The 20,373-nt window shown below is 36.1% G+C and overlaps 1 protein-coding gene across 1 annotated transcript in view; it reads left to right on the top strand.

Annotated features, from left to right (window-relative positions):
* The window catches only part of CRB1 (crumbs cell polarity complex component 1), a 158,178-nt gene that overhangs the window by 85,788 nt on the left and 52,017 nt on the right, over positions 1–20,373 (top strand). The window contains exon 7 of the mRNA XM_039252663.1: positions 17,925–18,881. Within this exon, the coding sequence (XP_039108594.1) occupies positions 17,925–18,881 (957 nt within the window). The remainder of the gene's footprint in view (positions 1–17,924; positions 18,882–20,373) is intronic.

Here is a 20,373-nt window from a genome sequence, read left to right on the forward strand (position 1 = left end):
GGCTGATGCTATTCTCTTAATTAAACTTCCTTCCTTTTGGAAGGAAGACCACAGAAACTAAGTGCCATTTCATCACATCATATCAAGGGAACATGCTATCAATAGGACTTATCAGGTTGATGTTAACCTTGATCACATAGCTTAAAGGTAGTTTCCAAAAGGTAATGTTTGCCAGGACTTTTAAAATTGCATTTCTAATTTAGTTTGTTAATATCTTATTTAGTGCTTTTGATCAATATACATAAATATGATGGGTTTATAATCTTTTGGGTAAAACTAAGTTTAGATGCTGACTGTATGCTAGGTTTATATAACACACTGAATACTTTTCTATCTATTATTTCTCAAAGAGATTATCCAGCATGGGCATTATTATTAATTTATAAAAACTATTTAGTGCCTGAAACTTTTGTCAGTAGAAATCTATTGCAATATTTCCCCTAGCTATTATATCATTCATATACTCAATTTACATTGTTTTCAGATTTTAAATATCTGACTATAAATTCCAAATTGTATTTCTCTATATATTTTCATTTCCTTTGTATCTGGTTTTACCGTAAATTTTATTTGATCTTCTTGATCTTAAAATTTTTTCTTGAGAAAATTTATCTGTTATTTATTTATTTGTATACTTATCTGTTATTTATTTTTATGTCTATCATTTTCCCTTCATGGAAATAAAAACCTATAGCTCTTGAATCTTTCAATCCTACTGCATACTATGCTTTCTCCTTCATTAATCTCTGCCTTTATATGATTTACCACTTACACTGAAGTTTTTATTATTTTCTGTTTTCAAAGCTTAAAATTAGAACAGTAGTTATTTTTATTATGTGTTTATGGCTTGCTTTTGAAAACAGGTTTAACTATTTTAAATGTTTTTACATATTTTACTATTTACTTTGTGTGTGTGTGTGTGTGTGTGTGTGTGTGTGTGTGTGTGTGTTAAGAACACTTAACTTAAGATGTACCCTGTTAGCAAATTCTTTAGTAGAATACCATATTATTAACTATGGGCATGATGCTCTCTAGTAGCTCTCTGGGACACACTTCATTATCATAATTCAAATTTTGCACCTTTTGACTGCTATCTTCCCATTTCTCCTTCACCCCTGCCCCTGACAGCCACCGTTCTTCTCTCTGCTTCAGTGAGTTTGACTACTTCAGATTCCACATATAAGTGAGATCATGCAGTATTTGTCCTTCTCTTTCTGGCTTATTTCACTTAGCACTCAGCATCATGTCCTCCATGTTTATCCGCGTTGTCCCATATGGTAGGATTTCCTTCCTTCTTAAAGCTGTGGCATTGATTGTAATGGCTTCTCTTTCATTTCTGATTTTTTTTTTTGAGTCTTCTCTCTTTTTCCCTTGGCTAGCCTAGCTAAGAGTTTGTCAGTTTTATTTATCTTTTTGAGATCCCAACTCTTAGTTTCATCAATTTTTTTGTTTTTATTTTCCATTTTATATACTTCTACTCTAATCTTTATAATTTCCTTCCCTCTTCTAACTTTGGGCTTTGTTTGTTTACTAGTTTCTTGAAGTGTTAGGTTATTTATTTGAAATCCTTCTTCTAACTTCTTTTTAAATTTTTTTTTAACATTTATTCATCTTTGAGAGAGAGATAGAGTGTGAGTTGGGGGTGGGAGGGGCAGAAAGAGAGGGAAACACAGAATACGAAGCAGGCTCCAGGCTCTGAGCTGTCAGCACAGAGTCTGACGCAGGGCTCGAACTCACAAACCATGAGATCATGACCTGAGCCGAAGTTGGACGCTTAACCGACTAAGCCACCCAGGTGCTACTTATGTAGGCATTTATCACTGTAAACTACCCTCTTAATCTTGCTTTGGCTGATCCAGTAAGTTTTGGAATGTTGTATTTTCATTTTCATTTTTTTAATAAAGAATACAACTCAGGAATAGCAAAATGTAAAAGATACATAAGGCAAAGTGGTGGTGTGTGGAACATTCATCTGCTCTCTGAACACGCTACCCTGCTGCACTTTGATGTATTCACTAGCCTGGAAGTTCTCTGCATCCCATAGTTTGGGAATTTTTACGGAAGCTTCATCACATAGATATGATTGACTACTAATAATCTCCAGCCTCTCTCCCCTTCCTGAAGGGTATGGAGTGGGGATGAAAGTTCCAAACTTCCAAGGTTGGCTTTGTCTTGCTAGTGACCAGCTCCCTTCTGGAAGCCATCCAGGAGCCCACCATAGTTGCCTCAGAGCAAATGACCCTCTTATCACCCAGGAAATTCCGAGGGATTTAGGAGCTCTGTGTAGGATGCTACTATCACCAATTTCACTCAGGAAATTACAAGAGTTTTAGGAGCTCTGTGTAGAACTGGGGTTAGAGACCAAATACATCTTTCTTATTATGTCACACATAGCAATCAGTTCTCATGCATATTATCACAAAAATAGTGCAATCTCTTAAAATTTTCTTTATATCCCTTTATAAATCAAAATTTAAAAACAGAAGTTACTTGGCTTTTTAGAGTGATGTTTTCTTTCTTTTGTGGAACACAAGGCATCTGTGATGGATATATGATATATCCTGAGCACCAGGCATTCCTTTTTTCTTTATTCCTTCCTTGAAAAAGCATCAATGTATTTAATAACCCCCTTTTCCTAGAAGCCAGCTTTCTTAGGGGAGCTGACTTCACTCTCAGTTCCAAAGGGTAATCCTATTCCCTCCCCCTACCTACCACTGATTCTTGTAAGAATGGGTATGAGTCAAGATTTACTAATGGTTTCTAGGGGCAGTCTTATTTGTTCTTAAGGAAGATGTGAATGAAGAAGCATGTAGATAGAGTGCCCCTTTCATCCATCCTCTAACTGAGAATAGCTCTGGGATGAAGCTGAACTTTTACCCAGCAAAGTAAAGAGTTGGTAGCTAACTGAATTCCTAACCTTGTTGAGTTTCGGGATCAAACAACCATGATAATGTCTTTTTTTGCACTTCCTCTTTCATGAGCCAATAAACATTATTTAAGGAAGTTTCATTTAGGTTTTATACTGTTTGATGCTGGATCATCCTAACTATACATGACCTCAGTCTAATATTGGTAGTAGTATTCCCTACCTATCTCCACTCCCCCTCCTCTCTCCTTAGCAAGGGTAGATGGCAAGGGCCAGTGACAGCTAGACCCAGTGTTTGCCAACCGAATAAATTTGTGAGCCATCATTGCACGTGCTCACTGACTACCTTGGGTAACAGTCAAAGCTCCACCTAAGATCAACAGTAGGAAGGCAGATCCAGCTCAACTTCAGGTAGCTGGTACTCACCTGTTGCAATTCTGCTGCAGAGGGATCTTACCTACCAGACAGAATCCTCAGACCAGCGGAATACAGGCAAAGTTCCAATCCCAGCCAGAGTTTTTTCTCTCTCAGGTGGGCATTTGAATGGCGCTTGTGGGATGCATTACATAAAGTGTGCTTGTCTGTCTTTACTTTTGCCTTATTTTCCCTACAAGTTGTAATTTCTGACAGCATGTAGAAAGACAAAATATGAGACTGGAAGAGGGAAATAGTCCTCCGACTACCTTGAAAAAGCAGCTGAGTGGCGTTTGCCTGTTTTTCTCATTAGTACAGACCACAGAGGAGCACATGTCTCCCCACTGCCCCTTAAGATGAAGAGGTTTATGAGATAAGGCCAGTTATCAGTTCGGTTGCTACTTTTTTGTTTTGTTTTACATTTTTATACTATATTGGCTTTGTTTAATTCCACTCCTTTGATTTTGTAGTTAGGAATTTTTCCCAGTTCAGACAGTAGGTAATCTTTTAATTTTATTTTTCAGTATTTTGTTAGCCTGCGTACTTTTCCTGTCTTCATATATATTTTAGTGGGACATGGATAGGTGCTATTAGATAGATGATATACATATGGTGCACCTGCTAAAAAAAAAAACCATTATTACTATTATTATTGATCGCTGTCATGGTTGTTTACAGTTTTAAAACTAATTTCTTGTGATCAATATATAGTTCAGCGTATGACAGATATATGGAAAGTGTAAAGAAAGAAAACTTTGAGAGATAAAATAACATACTGGTTAATTAGATGGTCTTTGGGCACTGCCAGATCTGACTTTAAATTCTGGCTCTGCCCCTTTCTAAATCAGTGACCTTGGGAAAATTTATAAGCTCAGTTTCAATTTATTCAGCTTCATAACACTTATCTCACTGTGAGGTTGTGAGAAATAAACAGTGTTTATTTCTTATAAGTAAGTAATATTTAAATACTTAGTACAATGATCTGAACACAGTACAGTAGTCATTGCTGATAGTGTGATCAATATTCTGCATATTTTAATTAAATAGCTGTTAGAATTATATTTATAAAACATATTTCTACCATAAGTTTAACATTTCAAATAGTTATTTTATTAGTTTAATTTTTAAAATAATGAGGCGACTAGAAGTAGGGTGCCTGGGTGGCCCAGTTGGTTAAGCATCCAACTTCAGCTCAGGTCATGATCTCATGGCTTGTGAGTTTGAGCCCCACGTTGGGCTCTGTGTTGACAGCTCAGAGCCTGGAACCTGGTTCAGATTCTGCATCTCCCTCTCTCTCTGCCCCTCCACTGCTCACGATCTCGCTCTCTCTCTCCTTCAAAAACAAATAAACATTTTTTAAAAATGAGATTTCTGGGTTTTTTTTAACCAAGCAACAGATTTAAAGCATTTAGAGAAACACGTAACTCTGTAGTTGTATGGTACATCACAGTTTCCAAAATATTTGTGTATTAGCTGCCCATTCGATTTTCACAGCAACGTGTAGAGGTAGGGAGTACAATGTGCTCACTTCTCCTTTGCTACTGACAAAACTAAGACTTGGGGCAACTAAATGACCTCCTGTAGAAAGCACATTAAATAGAGCCATTGCTTGACCCCCAAACACCTCTTTCCTCTTCTATATTTATTGATTAGTCCAGTCATTAATATATGGAAAACAGTTAGGAAATTATGTCTGCTTGTACAAATGCTATATTATACCAAAACATTTTTTTAAATTTTAATAATGTCCTAAGGATGAAATGGAAAAAGGATTAGAGGAAAAAGACAATATCTGGAGGGAAATGCCTTGATGCATATTGAACACGTTCTGTTTATCGTATGAAGAACATAATGAGGTGTGATCAGTTAATAAGCAGCATATGGTATGGTCCATGGTAGGTTAAAGACTTTGAGTTTTGGCTAAATGGTAATTTTAAAGAAATATTTTGGTAAAATAGTTCCATATTTATAAACAAGAAAACTTTATCAACTGAAAATCACTGTCATTGCTTAAGGACAGTTTAAAATGTCACCCCCCCAAATAATTAATAAATAAATAAATAAATAAATAAATAAAATGTCAACTCAAAGCCAATTTCCCCAAATTGATACATTTTAATGTGTACATATAATTTGTATCTATATAAGAGTTGTCTTTCTTTCAAACAGACTTTCTTGGGCTTTTTTGGGATAAAATATCCCTTTGAAATTTTGTTGAAATTTTAGACCACGTCTGAGAAGCATCATTATCAGAATTACCTGATAATTCACATATCAGGTGATTTATCACATAGCCTTAATCCAGATTTATAGAATCAGAGTTTCTAGAGATATAGCTTAAGAATCTACATTTTTGAACACATACCTCCACTAAACATTTCTTATTAGAGAGTCACTACTATAAATTCTCTACCCAGAAAATATACAAATTGCAGTAGCATCAAATCACAAAATATTTCATATATTTTCAAAGGAATAATAGATCCATAATGTCCATTTGTGGATGCTTTAGACATCTATGAATGTTAGGTCCAAAACCCTTACGTATAAACTAGAATTGTCGTCTGATGCATTAGACTCTACTTCTATGCAGGAGGAGACTGGATGCATATTTGCTTGAATTTTGGAAACTTATGACAGTATTGCCTACACTTCAAACATATGTATATACAATATATGTATATACAATATACATATACAATATACATATACAATTGTATAGTAGAGTTTACAGTTTACAGTGTTGTATTAAATGATAAGTATACTAGAAAGTAAAGCTAGAAAGAGGTATTTACACTTACAAACCTTATAATACTGTTAGAGGAAAGCACATCACAAACTTTAAACAGTAAATAGCAATACAATGTAGTCTATGATGAGTTCCATATAGACAAGCCTCAGATGTTTGAGGACACAGCGTGCGTGACAGTTATCAGGGAAGGCATTCCATAGAGGTAAGTGCCAACTAAACTGAACCCTAAAAGAAAGTTGGGTTTTGAAGAAGTCAAGAGAGGGAAAGAGCTTTGAAAGTGCTTTAATTTTTACTTTTCTAAAAATGTTTTAATACAGATCATTTATGTAGTGAACAGTGGGGAAAGTAATGCTGGCAGGGGCCAGGGGTTGGGATGGGGAAGGGAAATAAATAAAAGCCAGATTGTAGAGAGCCTTGAACGTCAGGTCTTACTAGGTCAGTAATTTACTTGGCCTTTGACATTATTTTTGTGGCTGTGCAGAGCAAAAATATTAATAAATTTGTGAGAAACGACAGTACTACTAAAGAACGTAAAGCCAATTCTTACCACGGGAGAGAGAAAGCAAACATTGCGTGGAATAGCAACACATCCAACTCAATACAAAGCAGGTTTTTGTAATTCACCATAACTCCAGTGTTTAATCATTCACTTTTGACAAGAAGAGGGAAAAAAGGACCAAGCAAGAGCAGAGCCGTTTCTGATGATTTACTGATCAAAGCCAATTAGGATAGCTCTGGTTGAACTGGATTGAGTTTCTCTGAAATTACTTTTCAAAGTAAAGACAATAAGAGTGAGCCTGTGCCGTGCTGTATTTTCTACTTGGTAGTGTGTTTAAAACAAAACAAAAACCTAAAAATCACTTACCTATATACACTGAGCTTCAAAGTGTGACTTTTGAAGTGCAAAATCAAGTACAACATAGAACTGAAATGCAAAGCTTTGTTGCAGCTATTTTGTCTTTCGTTTGAAGATCTCAGAATACTTTTCACACAATAGACTGAATCAAATCTTCCTCTGGGCTCGGAATTTTTTTTATCTGAGCTACCGTATGGTTCTGAACAAATGTCAGGGCTAGAGAGTGTGTGTATGTGTCTCTCGAATCATAAGTTTAAAATAGTGTAATAACAAAATAGAACAAAGGCATGGGTACAGAAGAAACAATCTCTTGCTTATGCTGCACACATACACAATCTTCATAAAACAAATCACTGGTCACACCACATTTTTCTGATATTCAAGTTGTGAGTGGCCCGCATAAAAGAGCTTTTGACATAGTACATTTTTATAATTCTTGTGGGAAAATTAGTTTTCTTCTAATCATTTTGCATTAAAATACTTTAGAAATATGTTACAAATTTTCTTGCATTTCTGGATTAAAAAACATGTTTCATGCAATTTGTATTTAATTGGTGACACATTATTAACTTATGTCGTCGTTCTACGCTGTTTTGCAATGGGGCCTTTAGATATTGATTTGCTCCTCTTTTCAATATCTCCAAACTGTTATACTTTTAAATATTATTTTATGCCAGCTGTTGTTTTCCTTGGAGGCAGCATGTTGTAGGAATAAAACATTGGCTCATCTCAGGAGTCAAATAGACTGGGTCACCAATTGCAACTGGGCTCAATTTCAGCATCTGTAAAATGAAGGTAGCAACATCCTCTTCATCATTTATTGAAGTGATTAAATGACCACAAGGATGAAGTCCTTAACATAGTTACTGGTACAGATTTGGGACTCAATAAGTGTTAGTTCCATCCTCTCACATTCACTTTCAACTCTCTTTCAACCATCATTTCCTGTTGCTGAAAATATACATGGCCGCTCCCCGTTTTCCCTTTCCTTTGCTGATTCTATTTCATTGCAGTACTTGATAATCAAACTTATATTAGTTGTGTCTAAAATAACAATAAATGATGAACTAGGGCCTGAGGAAGTAGTTAATAGATTTTGCAATCTCCTTTTTTAAAAATGTTTTATTTTTGAGAGAGAGAGAGAGAGACAGGGTGAGCAGGGGAGGGGCAGAGAGAGACAGAGACACAGAATCCAAAGCAGGTTCCAGGCCTTGAGCTGTCAGCACAGAGCCTGATGCGGAGCTGGAACTCATGAACTGTGAGATCCTGACCTGAGTCCAAGTCAGAGGCTTAACCGACTGAGCCACTTGGGCACCCTGCAATCTCTGTTTTTAAACATGGAACCTTTAGGATTTATCTTTAATCTTGATTATGTTCTGGATAGTTGAGATCACTAACAGTAACCTCTGGAAAAGTGAAATTTAACTATAATCAACATGGAGAAACTTTAGGAGTGTCATGAAACCTAACTGTCCTCTTAAGCAATTAAAAATGGAAGTAGGAAATTATGGCAAGACAGGCAGTGTCCGATAAGCACTTACAAAGACCTGGAGCTACACGCTTTGAACAGTCCTCTCACTGAAACCTTACAGCAGTCCTTTGAGGAGTTTATTGCCTTCCCGTTTTTAGAGATTTTTAAAACTGTGGCAAAGTTAGGAAGATAGTGGAGTTTATTATATTCAGCATATTCTCCACTTAGAAATTCTCTGCTTCTATTGTCTACTTAGAAATGATGCATACAGCATATTCTTTACTTAGAAATGATGATTGAACCAGGAGAGCAAGAATCAGTAGAGGCCATTGAGCTCTACAGTCCACCCTTTCTTAAATTTCGTCTGTCACATCCTTTCTGAATTTGCACATCTTCAATGGCAGGAAACTTCCCATCTCTCAAGACAGCTGACTCTATGCCTGATCAGCATCAGCTACTAGAAGATTCTGCACAGTGAGCATAAATATCACATCCTATGGCATTTACCATCAATGCTTGTTTTCCCTGGTGGGACTAAATAAAACATGAGCTATTATGTGATGGGCTTTTGGCACATGAAGACCCCTCTGACGTGCCATGGTATTTGCTTTTCTCCAGGTTAAACCTCTTCATTTTCTTCAAGAATTTCTCTAATGACATGATTTCAAGTAAAGTTACTATTATATTAGCTTCTTTGCTGGAGTGTGCACCTTGTCCTCTTAAAGGACTCAAAACTTAATAAGAACATTTTGAGATCTAAACTAGAATAACAGAGGGATTATCCTTTCCTTTACCCCTGAAACTGTTATTCCCCATGACAGCCCCAGAGCCACAGAAAATTTTGGAGGCTACATCAACATGGACCCATACTTCAAGGATAAATTGGGTTAATATATAGGAAAGTAAACTATAAACTGTAATACATTCTATAAATGTTAATACTAATTATTATTGGTTGTTAATTTTTCTTATCAGTTGAAACTCATGTGCCTTTAACTGATAAACTGTCTCCTCCATCCAAGTTTGTGGTTGCTTAATCTCAAGTGAAAAACGTTAAATCTTCTGTTTGTGGAAAACTGTCTTGTTTAGTTCACGCGAGAATTTTGGTTTATCTGTTTGTTTCTATTCTATTCTATTCTTTTCATTTCCTTCATCCCCCATTCATATTCTCTTCTCTCTTTTTGGAGACCTCAGTAATATATTAAATAAATATATATATATACTTTAATATGCATGTATTTATATAAATTATTATTTTGTTAATACATATGTATTATGTTAAAGTTCTCATTTTTTTTCTTCCTGGTTTTCATTTGGCATCATGTTATTTAGCTCAATCCATGGTTCTGGGTATACCTGTGTTTCTTTTTTTCTTTATCTTTTTTATTTTTAATGCTTATTTATTGTTTCTGAGAGACAGAGACAGAGTGTAAGTATGGAAGGGACAGAGAAAGAGAGAGACACAAAATCTGAAGCATGCTCCAGACTCAGAGCTGTCAGCACAGAGCCTGACGTGGGGCTCGAAACCACAAGCCATGAGATCATGACCTGAGCCAAAGTCAGATGCTCAACCGAATGAGCCACCCAGGTGCCTCTGTCTAATTGCAGTATACATTTCCAGGTTGTACATCCTACCTTTTTTTTTTAAATCCATGCCCTCATGTTCTACCCAATTTTTATGTACTCTCTCTAAATTTGTTTAAATTCTAATAAGATTTAAGGACAAAATGTACAAATTTATGTTTTTTCTTTTATAAAATTCCTTTTAGAGTGAATCATTTAGGCCGATAAAGACCTTTCTTGATCCTAATAACTGTAACATCATCAGTTAGGATGCTTTTGGTTCACAAAGAAAATCCACACCTGAAACTAGCTTACATAATAGGAAAATCTATTATTTTGCTTAACAAGCATCCCATTCTCAGTATCCTGCATGATTTTTAGACTTATCCTCCTAGGGCTGTAGCACGGCTGATGCAGTTCCAGAAACACATCTGTGCAAGACAGTATCATGCTAAAAGTGCATATCTTTTTTATATTAGGAATAAAGTTTTTCCTAGACTCCCGTATTGACCAGAACTGAATCACGTGCCCATCACCCAGCTAGCTGGTAAAGGAGAATATGAAAACACATATTTGTCATTTTCATCCTTTATAGTAGGAGGCATGTTCTGCCCATAAGGAAGGGAGGTAGGACATGGGGAAAAGACTGCTGAGTAGGTAACCATCATTTCTGCTTCAGAGTAGTCATGATCTTTAACAGGTTCATGTTGCCTACAAATTTGGTAAGCATGCCTTTTATATTTTTATCCAAAGCATTTGTATTCACGTTCATTCCCCAAAAAACAAACAAACAAACAAAACCTGTTGAAATTATTTGGAATGACTACTATGCTCCAAGCATTCCACAAAACACACTTACACTAAAATAACTGTTTAATGTACTTTTAGAGCACCTAGGTGGCTCAGTCAGTTGAGCGTCCTGCATTGGCTTAGGTCATGATCTCACCGTTGGTGGTTTTGAGCTCCATGTTGGGCTTTGCACTGACAGTGCAGAGCCTTCTTCAGATTGTCTATCTCCCTCTTTCTCTCTGCCCCTCCCTTGCTCATGCTTTCTCTCTCTCTCTCTCTCTCTCTCTCAAAAATAAATAAACACTAAAAAAATGTGCTTTATTAGGTCCACTTCATAGATGAAGAAACTTCAGCTTAAAGAAAGTAGCTATTTGCCCAAACTCTCATAGCCTAGTAAGCATTAAAGCTGGAATTTGAAACACATTTTTGTGTGTGTGTGACCCTTGCTCCATGTTTATTCTGCTTCATTCTGGCTTCCTGAGAACTACTAGAAATTCTCTGCAAGATGATCCATTAATAAGAGCTCTGAATATGTTTCCTCTCCTCTCTACCCCACCCTCGATAGCTGGTTCCCCATGGATTAACTTCTTCCTTCAGTCCCCAAGGTCCTTGTCTGCCCAAGATCCCCTACTAGTGTACACTTGGCTTAACTGCATGCCACATGAATCAGGACTATGTCTAGTTTCACTCCCCATCCTATCTGTAGCTCCAGCACCCGTTAAAAGGACGAATGAATAATACATGAACGAAGAAATACACTATTGCAATGCCTTCCTTCCACCTTACACATTTCCTGCCTTTATCATCTGGTTTCCATCACAACTTACCTGACCTCAGTTGCAGGGCAGATGTTTAAGCTCAGATTCTAGTCCATGATAAAGCACCAGTGCCTGCCTCATGATATAGTCACCACACCTCTCAGGTAGTACTTGTATCTTTTCTAAGGCTTCCAAAAGATGAAGTCTCAACCTAAGGAAATTGCTCTCATGGTAAAAATTTCAGGCACTGTGGTAGTCAGTGGGACTCAGTGACATCTTAGCCTAAACTGCCCAGATGAAACCTCGGGCTGTCTTCAGGTCCTCCTCCCAGAAATTGTAAAAAAAAAAAAAAAAAAGTCAACGACCAATTATTCTAAATATGTCCCAATCACCTTACCTATTCAAATTATCCTGCTTTATAAAATCAAATATCATTATATTTAAGACTAATAGGAAAGAGTTATTCTTTCATAAGGGGTGGAATTTACCTCTTAGAGCGCCACACAAATAACTCTTGGCACAATCTCAGTGAATCTAATGAAAACTCCTGCTGTTTTCTTAATTTCTCTTTTCCATTACCTGCATAGATATTCAATAGATTTGAAGTTGCCATGAATTTCTTAACTATTCATTTAAAAGCAAAAAAAGGAAAAAATTTTAAAATAAAAACAAAAAACCCGCTAGCATTCCCATTGTTCTGAAGAAAAATAAAATCAAGCTCTAATTTTCCATAACAATTAGTTACCAAAAACACCCACCTGTATTTAGATTCCTCCAAACTAATTTTTCCATGATAAATAGTGTCAATATTCAGTGCAGGATCATATTAACATTCACTAGTGTGACTTAAAAAGTGGGAGGTACCATGTGTTAAGTAGAAAGAGTATCTAAAAATACAACAAGTCTGCTTGGTAAGTAGCACAAATGGGTCTTACACTAAGCCCCACTGATCCAGCTTGGGGGGGTGGAATCAGTCAAGATTAAGTCCTCACACTCTACCTGAGAGTAGGAAGGTGACATTGAAACACAGCCCCTACGTTTGCAATCGGTATGAGATCATCAGGAACTGGCTCTGTCAACCCAGTAGGTGTTTGGATGGATCTCTCTTTTTATACAGAAAAATGTTTGGATCCAAGACACAAGGTTTTCACATTTTAATGGCAATGCTCATAGGTAACTCACTCTTTTCTTGTTACTTGTATAAGCTAATCGGTGTCATTGTTAGAGTCTTTAAAGTGTTTATTTAAGAATGTATGTTAATGCTATAGCAGATATTACTATCGAATGAAAACTAGAACTTTTGAGTAGGAGAAAATCACTTAAAACAATGAGTAAAGGAAATGTTTATGCACTGACCCTTTGGTCTTTATACTTAATGTTTTCTTGGATTTCGATATATTAAAATTAAAAAATCAAAGTCAATTAAAATAGAGAAAGAGGAAACTTATTTGTATGTACTTTTTGTAGAAATAATTTTTCATTACATATTTCATTAACTATGAATTTTGATAAAGTGGGAACAAACCGAAAGTCATTTTAATAGTCAATGAGATTTGTATTAAACAAACTCTGTGTCTTTTTGATATTAATATTATATGTTCTGATGAAAATATGGGATATGCCAGATAGTAAAAATTTTCTCCATCATGATTTTTTTTGAAATACAAACTAATCATAGAACTAGACCCTAAACTAAAAGAACTTCAGAAAAATAAAATGAAGTGACAGGTTTAAGTTAATTAAATAAACTGCCTTTACGTAAACAAAGTAACAGTAAGCTTCAAGCAAACCACCTCATACTATAAATATATGGACATAAATAACCAATTCATTGTCAACTAATACCCAATTAAGAAGACTGAATGACACAGGTAATCCCTAATCCTTTATCTTGATTGACAGCAGATCTTGTTCTTTGCAGCCAGTCCAATAGCCAATAAAAGAAGTTTCAATCTTCTTTCCACTTTTATTCTGCTGGGCTCATCAAATAAATGAGTCTGACCTTATTCTATATTGAAGATATTAGTAGAACTGATTTTAAACAAGGCAAAAAGCATACATTACTACTTAGTTTCTTTAGACTATTGACTTTAACACAAGTTTTCTCTACTATCTTGTTTTTGGGTATCTTTTGTGATAGTAAAATGTAAAACTAGCTTCTCTGCTTATACTTAAAGGAAAACATAAGTTATTGGTAGTTATCTTATGGAAGATCAAATGTGTAAACTTTAGGAATCATAAGAAGAAATACAATAAGCAACAAAAGAGAGGACTGACATTTTTACTTACTTGCTGACCAAGGATAAATGAAGAGGTAATACTGTAAATTGTAAGAGCTGAAATGTTTTGTAGCAGACCTACTAATCTTAGGTGTGGACAATTTTAGTAGCTGTTTATGTGTCTTCTTGTATCTGGTTTCTTTTCGTTTTGCTCTGTGACAAATCCCTGTCACTGATCTTTATGAGAAACCATGTTGGTGTTTCATTCAACAATTACCCATTTTTCTTCACTGCATTTAGAAAATAAACAAACAAGCACATAAATAAAGCACAACAAACAAAATTATATATCCCCAGGCCTTCTCCAATCTGACTGCATTTAATCTTTCTGACTTGATTTTTTTCTACATAAATCCTCCATGCCAACTAGGCTGACAAATCCACCATCACCTCTAAATGTCTTATACTTTTCCAGTGATAAATTATTGTTTATTCAGTTATGTCCATATGCCTTTTTGTCAATCTGATCCATAGTTGAAAATTTGTTAAATCCCTTCTCCTTCAAGCCTGCCTAGCCCAGCCTAGCCTGAAGAGAGCTTTCTCTCAGGAGATTCATCAGTGTTAAGTTACTGTTTACACAATTCACTTGGAATTCATCATACAGTGTTTAGTGAAATCCCTTCAGTGTTATCTTAACTTACCCTATAATTTAATTTTTAACAAATTTTTCTTCAGTAAACTCATAGAGGACAGAGATCAGTTACTACCTCATGTTATCCACAGTACTTTACATATGGTAGATATGTAATCAGTATGTTCATTGGTTTAATTTATGATATTGAGTTTTCATAGCTAAAGACTTACAATTATTTCTCATTCAATGCCTTTCCCCTAAAACTTTGTAGATCTTCTCTGCTGTCCCCTGAATTCAGCATCACATGTAAGCCATTCATTGAGAATCTGCTATGTACAATGCATTTTCATAAATATGCATTGCTATCAAAATATAATTATAATGTAATATTATCATTGTAGGCATATCGAGACCATGTCTGTCTCTTCTACTTTGCAATCCTCTGTGAGGGTGGGGCACAGATTAGATATTCTGTAAATTTGACAAAACAATAAATTGAAGTTTCAAATAAGAGGTCAAAATACAGTTGCTGTGAGGTTCCAAAGTGAATTATGAGAAAGGCTCTAATGCAGAATGTCAAAATAAATACAAGGCTTCAGTCTTGGAAAGGTCTATGCATTTTAAGCATATGTGAAAGTTCTTGAGAGGTGGTTTAAAGGAATGAGTCTGTAAAGAGATATTTTTGGAGAGTCTTTTGGCTGTGCTGTGAGTTGTACCCCACCACTCTGTTTCGGGGGTTGGAAGCTATATTCTAACCCCAAGCAGAGTGAGGTGCTTTAAGGAGAAATCTGATCGCACCTAAATTTGGAGAAGGGGGCACAAGCATGGGCAACTTAGACTGGATTCTCCAGCTCCCTGACGAATCTACAGATGAAAGGGTGTGACTCTTCCCCTAAGGCAGCAGGAAAGAGAAAGAAAGAAATGCTGTTATGTTGTGCTGGAAAGTTAATGTGCCCGCAACCACAGCTCAAAGGCACGTGAATCATGAGGCTCACATGAACTTGTGGTAACAATATCAGTCAGTGGTCAGTATGAAAGAGATCCTGCCCTCTAAGCCTCTGTCAAAAGGTGAAGGAATCCCAACAGAGAGAGAGGTGGTAAAAGAGTGTCAGTAAACCAAGAGTGAAGAACGGGTTGGTTGGGTACCGGTAGGGTGGGAGCAATGAGTCAAAGGAGAGGTAATGCCTGCTTTCAGGGTCTCTGGTGCCTCAGTTGGAGGAACAGAGTAGGAGAGGAAAAGTCTTCCCTCAATTAAATATGTTTAAAGGCACAGTGGGAGAAAAAAAACAAAGTATTTTGCTTTGATTATAACCCATGACTTGTTCAATAGTTCCCTTAATTAATGATTACTGATGAATTTTTTTGTTCTCAAAATCCTGTGAAAATCAAATTTAAGTAAAATATCTTCAAGTAACAAAAGTTTAGACTTTTGTCTAAAAGACAAAGACTCTCCAAAAAAAGACTTTTCATAAATTCAGTTAAATTACATTTGCATCAGACCACTCTTTTAGGTTATATTTCCTGTATCAGTTTTCTTTACCTCTAAGGATGATGATGTAACAAATAAACCAGTTCAATATGATTTTATTTTTTCTGCTCATCAAGCTTTTCATAACGCATATGTGCTCAGCACCGTTTGGATGCTGTGGGAGGTTCTAACTGAGATTGTAAGACGTTCACTCTTTATACAGAGACTGAAATATATTTGTATTAACAAAGATTGTGTGAAAGCAATCCAAGTAGTATAAAATATAAGTACAACAGGATCCTCTCAAGAGTCAAAATTGCATACATAATGGCAGTGGGCAAAGATTAACACTGGATACAGTCATCTGAAAATATGTGCAAGAGCACTTCAGGTTTTGGATTGGATTAGATTCAACGCATTATAAATACTTTAATCACCTTACAAAGGTCATCACTAATTAAATAATTCAAAAATTAATGACCAGGTATATGTGAGCTATGCTCACCGTAGCAAACCACTATGCTATAGTTTAGACGTGTTTGGGTGAATAAAACAGGTATTTTCCCTTCCCTTGTGAAGAATACAACTTAATGAGATTCTAGCCTAATATGCTCATTATGTAAAGTTATATAATTTGTGGGTCACTCCATATGCTCACACCTTCCAAACAGTCTCTCTCAATGACCATAGTACTATTTGAATTTTGTCATTAGAGGGTATTTCTTTCATTTATTACTTTCTAATAACAACCAGCACATACTGAGAATTTATTATATATCAAGCAGTGTTATGATCATCTTATATATCAAGCAATATTATGATCATCTTATGATCATGTTATATGATCATCCTATATGATGTGAGGTTAATTCAATCATTTAAAATCCCTCTGAGGTAAGCACTACTATTAACACCATTTTGTAGATGAGAAAATGGATTCAGATCTTTAACCCTATCAACATAAGAGTCTTTGATTATATTTTTATAATTTAATTTTAATATTTAATATTTTAAGTTATCTTACATTTTATGTACTTCTAACACGTACATTTAGGCATGGAACTAAATGGGAAAATAAGAACACACATTACTAATAACAGCAAATGAGACTGCACTAAATTATCAGTGAAAGAATGGAGTGTGTCAGATAGATATTAAAAACCTAGAAACCGGGTTGTAGGAGTGCTTTGGAGTTTAGACTTCAGTCTTTCTAAACCTCGGAATCCTCAGTAAAAGAGCGCTAAGAATATCTGCACTGAAAACCTCAGAAGACTGTGGTGGGCACAGGGACGTTATGTGGATGAAGGTGTCGGGGAAACCATACTGTGCTATACACGTGTCAAGTTTTGTTAACCTATTTGTCCATTTGAACCTCACAGGAAAAGCAATAACCATCACTCTTGAAATGTGTATTTCTTCTTGTTAGGTTTGATTACATGAATTCTAAATATTCTCTAATTATCTTTTTTTGACTTTAAATCAGGAAAAAGAGTAAAAGAAAGTGAAGTTAAAACTGTAAGACAGAGGGTGTTATGGAAAATATTTCTTGGTTTATACTAGACTTATGGAAAGGAGGAAACAGGGCCTTCCATTCACCTTAGAAACTATCCACGGTGAGGGTTGTCTTGACTATCTATATACCTGGAAAATTTTGGTTTTAGGGATTATAAGGAGGTAAAAGCAAGGCAAAAGGCAAAATCACCGATTGCAAGTACAATAGAGTAAAGTCAGCAGCCTGGGACAGGATAAACAATATCAGAGAATGAAGTCCCCAAATAAATAATTTGAAACAAGCTTCACTGTCAAGAACCACCTTTTTATTTTATCATTTTTATGATATTGAGTTCCACATACATGTCTGACAATAATAGTTTGAATCAGCCAGTATACTTGGCAAATAATCTATTTTTGGAGGAAGAATTCAAGGTCTCCCATGTCTGCACTTCTCTGCACAACATACAGAGAATGATATAATCGATTTTAACTTCCTTGGTAACTATTCACATTTTATTCCATTACAGTCATAAACCTAAACTAGCTCTCCACTTCCAGAGATTATACATGAACATGATGTGAAACTTCTATTTCTGATCTGAATATATGGAATTTCAACCTATTCTTTATTATTTAACAGGAATCCACTGTGAAGAAGACATTGATGAATGCTCTTCAAACCCTTGCCAAAATGGTGGTACTTGTGAGAATTTGCCTGGTGATTATACTTGCCATTGCCCATTTGATAACCACTCAGGAACATTTTATGGAGGAAGGAACTGTTCTGATCTTCTCCTGGGCTGTACCCGTCACCAATGTCTAAATAATGGAATTTGCATCCCTCACTTCCAAAACGGCCAGCATGGATTCAGCTGCCTATGTCCATCTGGCTTTACTGGATCGCTGTGTGAAATTGTCACCACACTTTCTTTTGAGGGCAATGGCTTCATGTGGATCACAAGTGGCCCAGTTAGAGCCAAGGGCTTAGTCTGTAAAATAGCCCTCAGGTTTCAGACTGTTCAGCCAATGGCACTTCTACTTTTCCGAGGCAACAGGGACATGTTTATAATGCTGGAGTTGCTAAGTGGCTATGTTCACTTGTCAATTCAAGCCAATAACCAGTCAAAGGTGCTCCTTTACATTTCCCACAATACCAGCGATGGAGAATGGCACTCAGTGGAGGTGATGTTTGCAGAGGCTGTGACCCTTACTTTACATGACAACTCTTGTAAGGAGAAATGCATCAGTAAAGCCCCTTCTCCATTTGAAAGTGACCAATCAATATGTGCTTTTCAAAACTCCTTTTTGGGTGGTTTACCAGTGGGAACGACCAGCAATGGCCTTGCTCTGCTTAACATCTATAATATACCATCCACACCTTCATTTGTAGGCTGTCTCCAAGACATTAAAATTGATTTGAATCACATTACTCAAGAGAACATTTCATCTGACTCGTCACTAAATGTCAAGGCAGGCTGCATGAGAAAGGATTGGTGTGAAAGACAACCTTGTCAAAATAGAGGACGCTGCATCAACTTGTGGCTTAATTATCAGTGTGATTGCTACAGGCCCTACAAAGGCCTGAATTGCCTGAGAGGTGAGATGATGGCTGGGTACCCAGGAATGCTAGGCCTCTGAACAGAGCAGTAACAAAAATAGCCAGTCTGCTTCTCCTGTTAGGAAACATAATGACCCCTCAGGACTTCTGCTTCTGGTTGCCTACTGATGAGAAAAAAAGAAGAGGCTAGTAATGTGCATTAATTAATTTTGAGTGGATTCATTAGACGCCAGGGCACTCATGCAGAGAAGTAAGAAAAATAAGCTGAGAGCTACTATCTAAGTGAGTTTTCATCTTGATGAGTTTACAAAGTGCTATTAGAGTTTTACCATTTACTGGTGTGCCAGAAATTTATTGTATACCTTACTTGAAAGAGAAATAAGCTGTTTTGGGGAAAAAAAAAATCCATTAGACATGAAAATAATCTATGCCAAGCCCTAGCACAATGTCTTGTACATAGTAGACTCTTAAGAAATATTTACTCCCTTGCTGCCCTTTCTGTGTGATTCATACTTGCTCTAAAATCATGCTACTGTTTAGCATTTTTATAGACCATCAGTTTTATCCAGAGGTATATTTTCCAGGGCTGAATTGGAGAAAACTGATATTCTGCCTAGGTATCCTAAGGAAAAAACTTGTGGATGGTAACAGCAGTGAAATTTGATAGAGACTATAAACTAATTGATCTGATTTTTCTAGCAAATCACACCTTGAAAAGTATTCCAAAATCCTTAATTTCCAACATTGTTCCAAAGACCGCTGTTGATAGTGATCAATACATACCTGTTTCTTTTTATTATTATTATCATGCCTTGAGAATGTCTGAGAGGTAATTGCAACAGACTGCTTTGAAGTTTAGCTGTAATTTACCCTAACATTTTAGAGCAGCTTGAAATAAGACAACATCTGGTAAATAGTCTTCTCTGCTTTATATGAAGCAAAATTAAAACCAGTCTTAGCCTCTACCCTATTCCATGTATGAATGGCTAAGAGTTATTAGAAACTATTCATGGGTCTCCCCCGCTAACCACAATATTCATTACAAATCAGGGACCTGTTTGACAATGAGGTATGGCATCTACTAGCTCTATGCAATATTTTAAATAGAATGGCACGTTGTTTTGTGATTTTTTTTAAAGGAGAAAAAGAGATATTATACTGAGGCAGTGTTCACTTTTTGAAGAAAAATTTAATTGACCCAAGGCAATATTTTTACTACATATACAAAATAACAAACAGATGCTGGCTTGTTTGACTGGCTTCCAAATTCAGCGACCCATGAGGTTAATACTGACCATGGTGATGCTAACTGTCCTGGTAAATAGTTTCAAGAGATGCCAGTCCAGTGGGTTCTGGTTTTCTTTAGTTTACTTTTTCCAACTTGGAAAGTTATGATGGTTTTAAACCAGTTCCTGAATTGGTTACCTGCCCCACTACCCCCTGTTTCCTTATTCCCCAACACTATTTGAAACTGTTTAACCCTCATGAAAATGCTTGGCTTCGAAAATTATCTTCATGAGAATATCTTCAT

The sequence above is a fragment of the Hyaena hyaena genome, unplaced genomic scaffold, assembly GCF_003009895.1.
Source record: "Hyaena hyaena isolate Hyena2069 unplaced genomic scaffold, ASM300989v1 scaffold_429, whole genome shotgun sequence".
Classification (NCBI taxonomy): domain Eukaryota; kingdom Metazoa; phylum Chordata; class Mammalia; order Carnivora; family Hyaenidae; genus Hyaena; species Hyaena hyaena.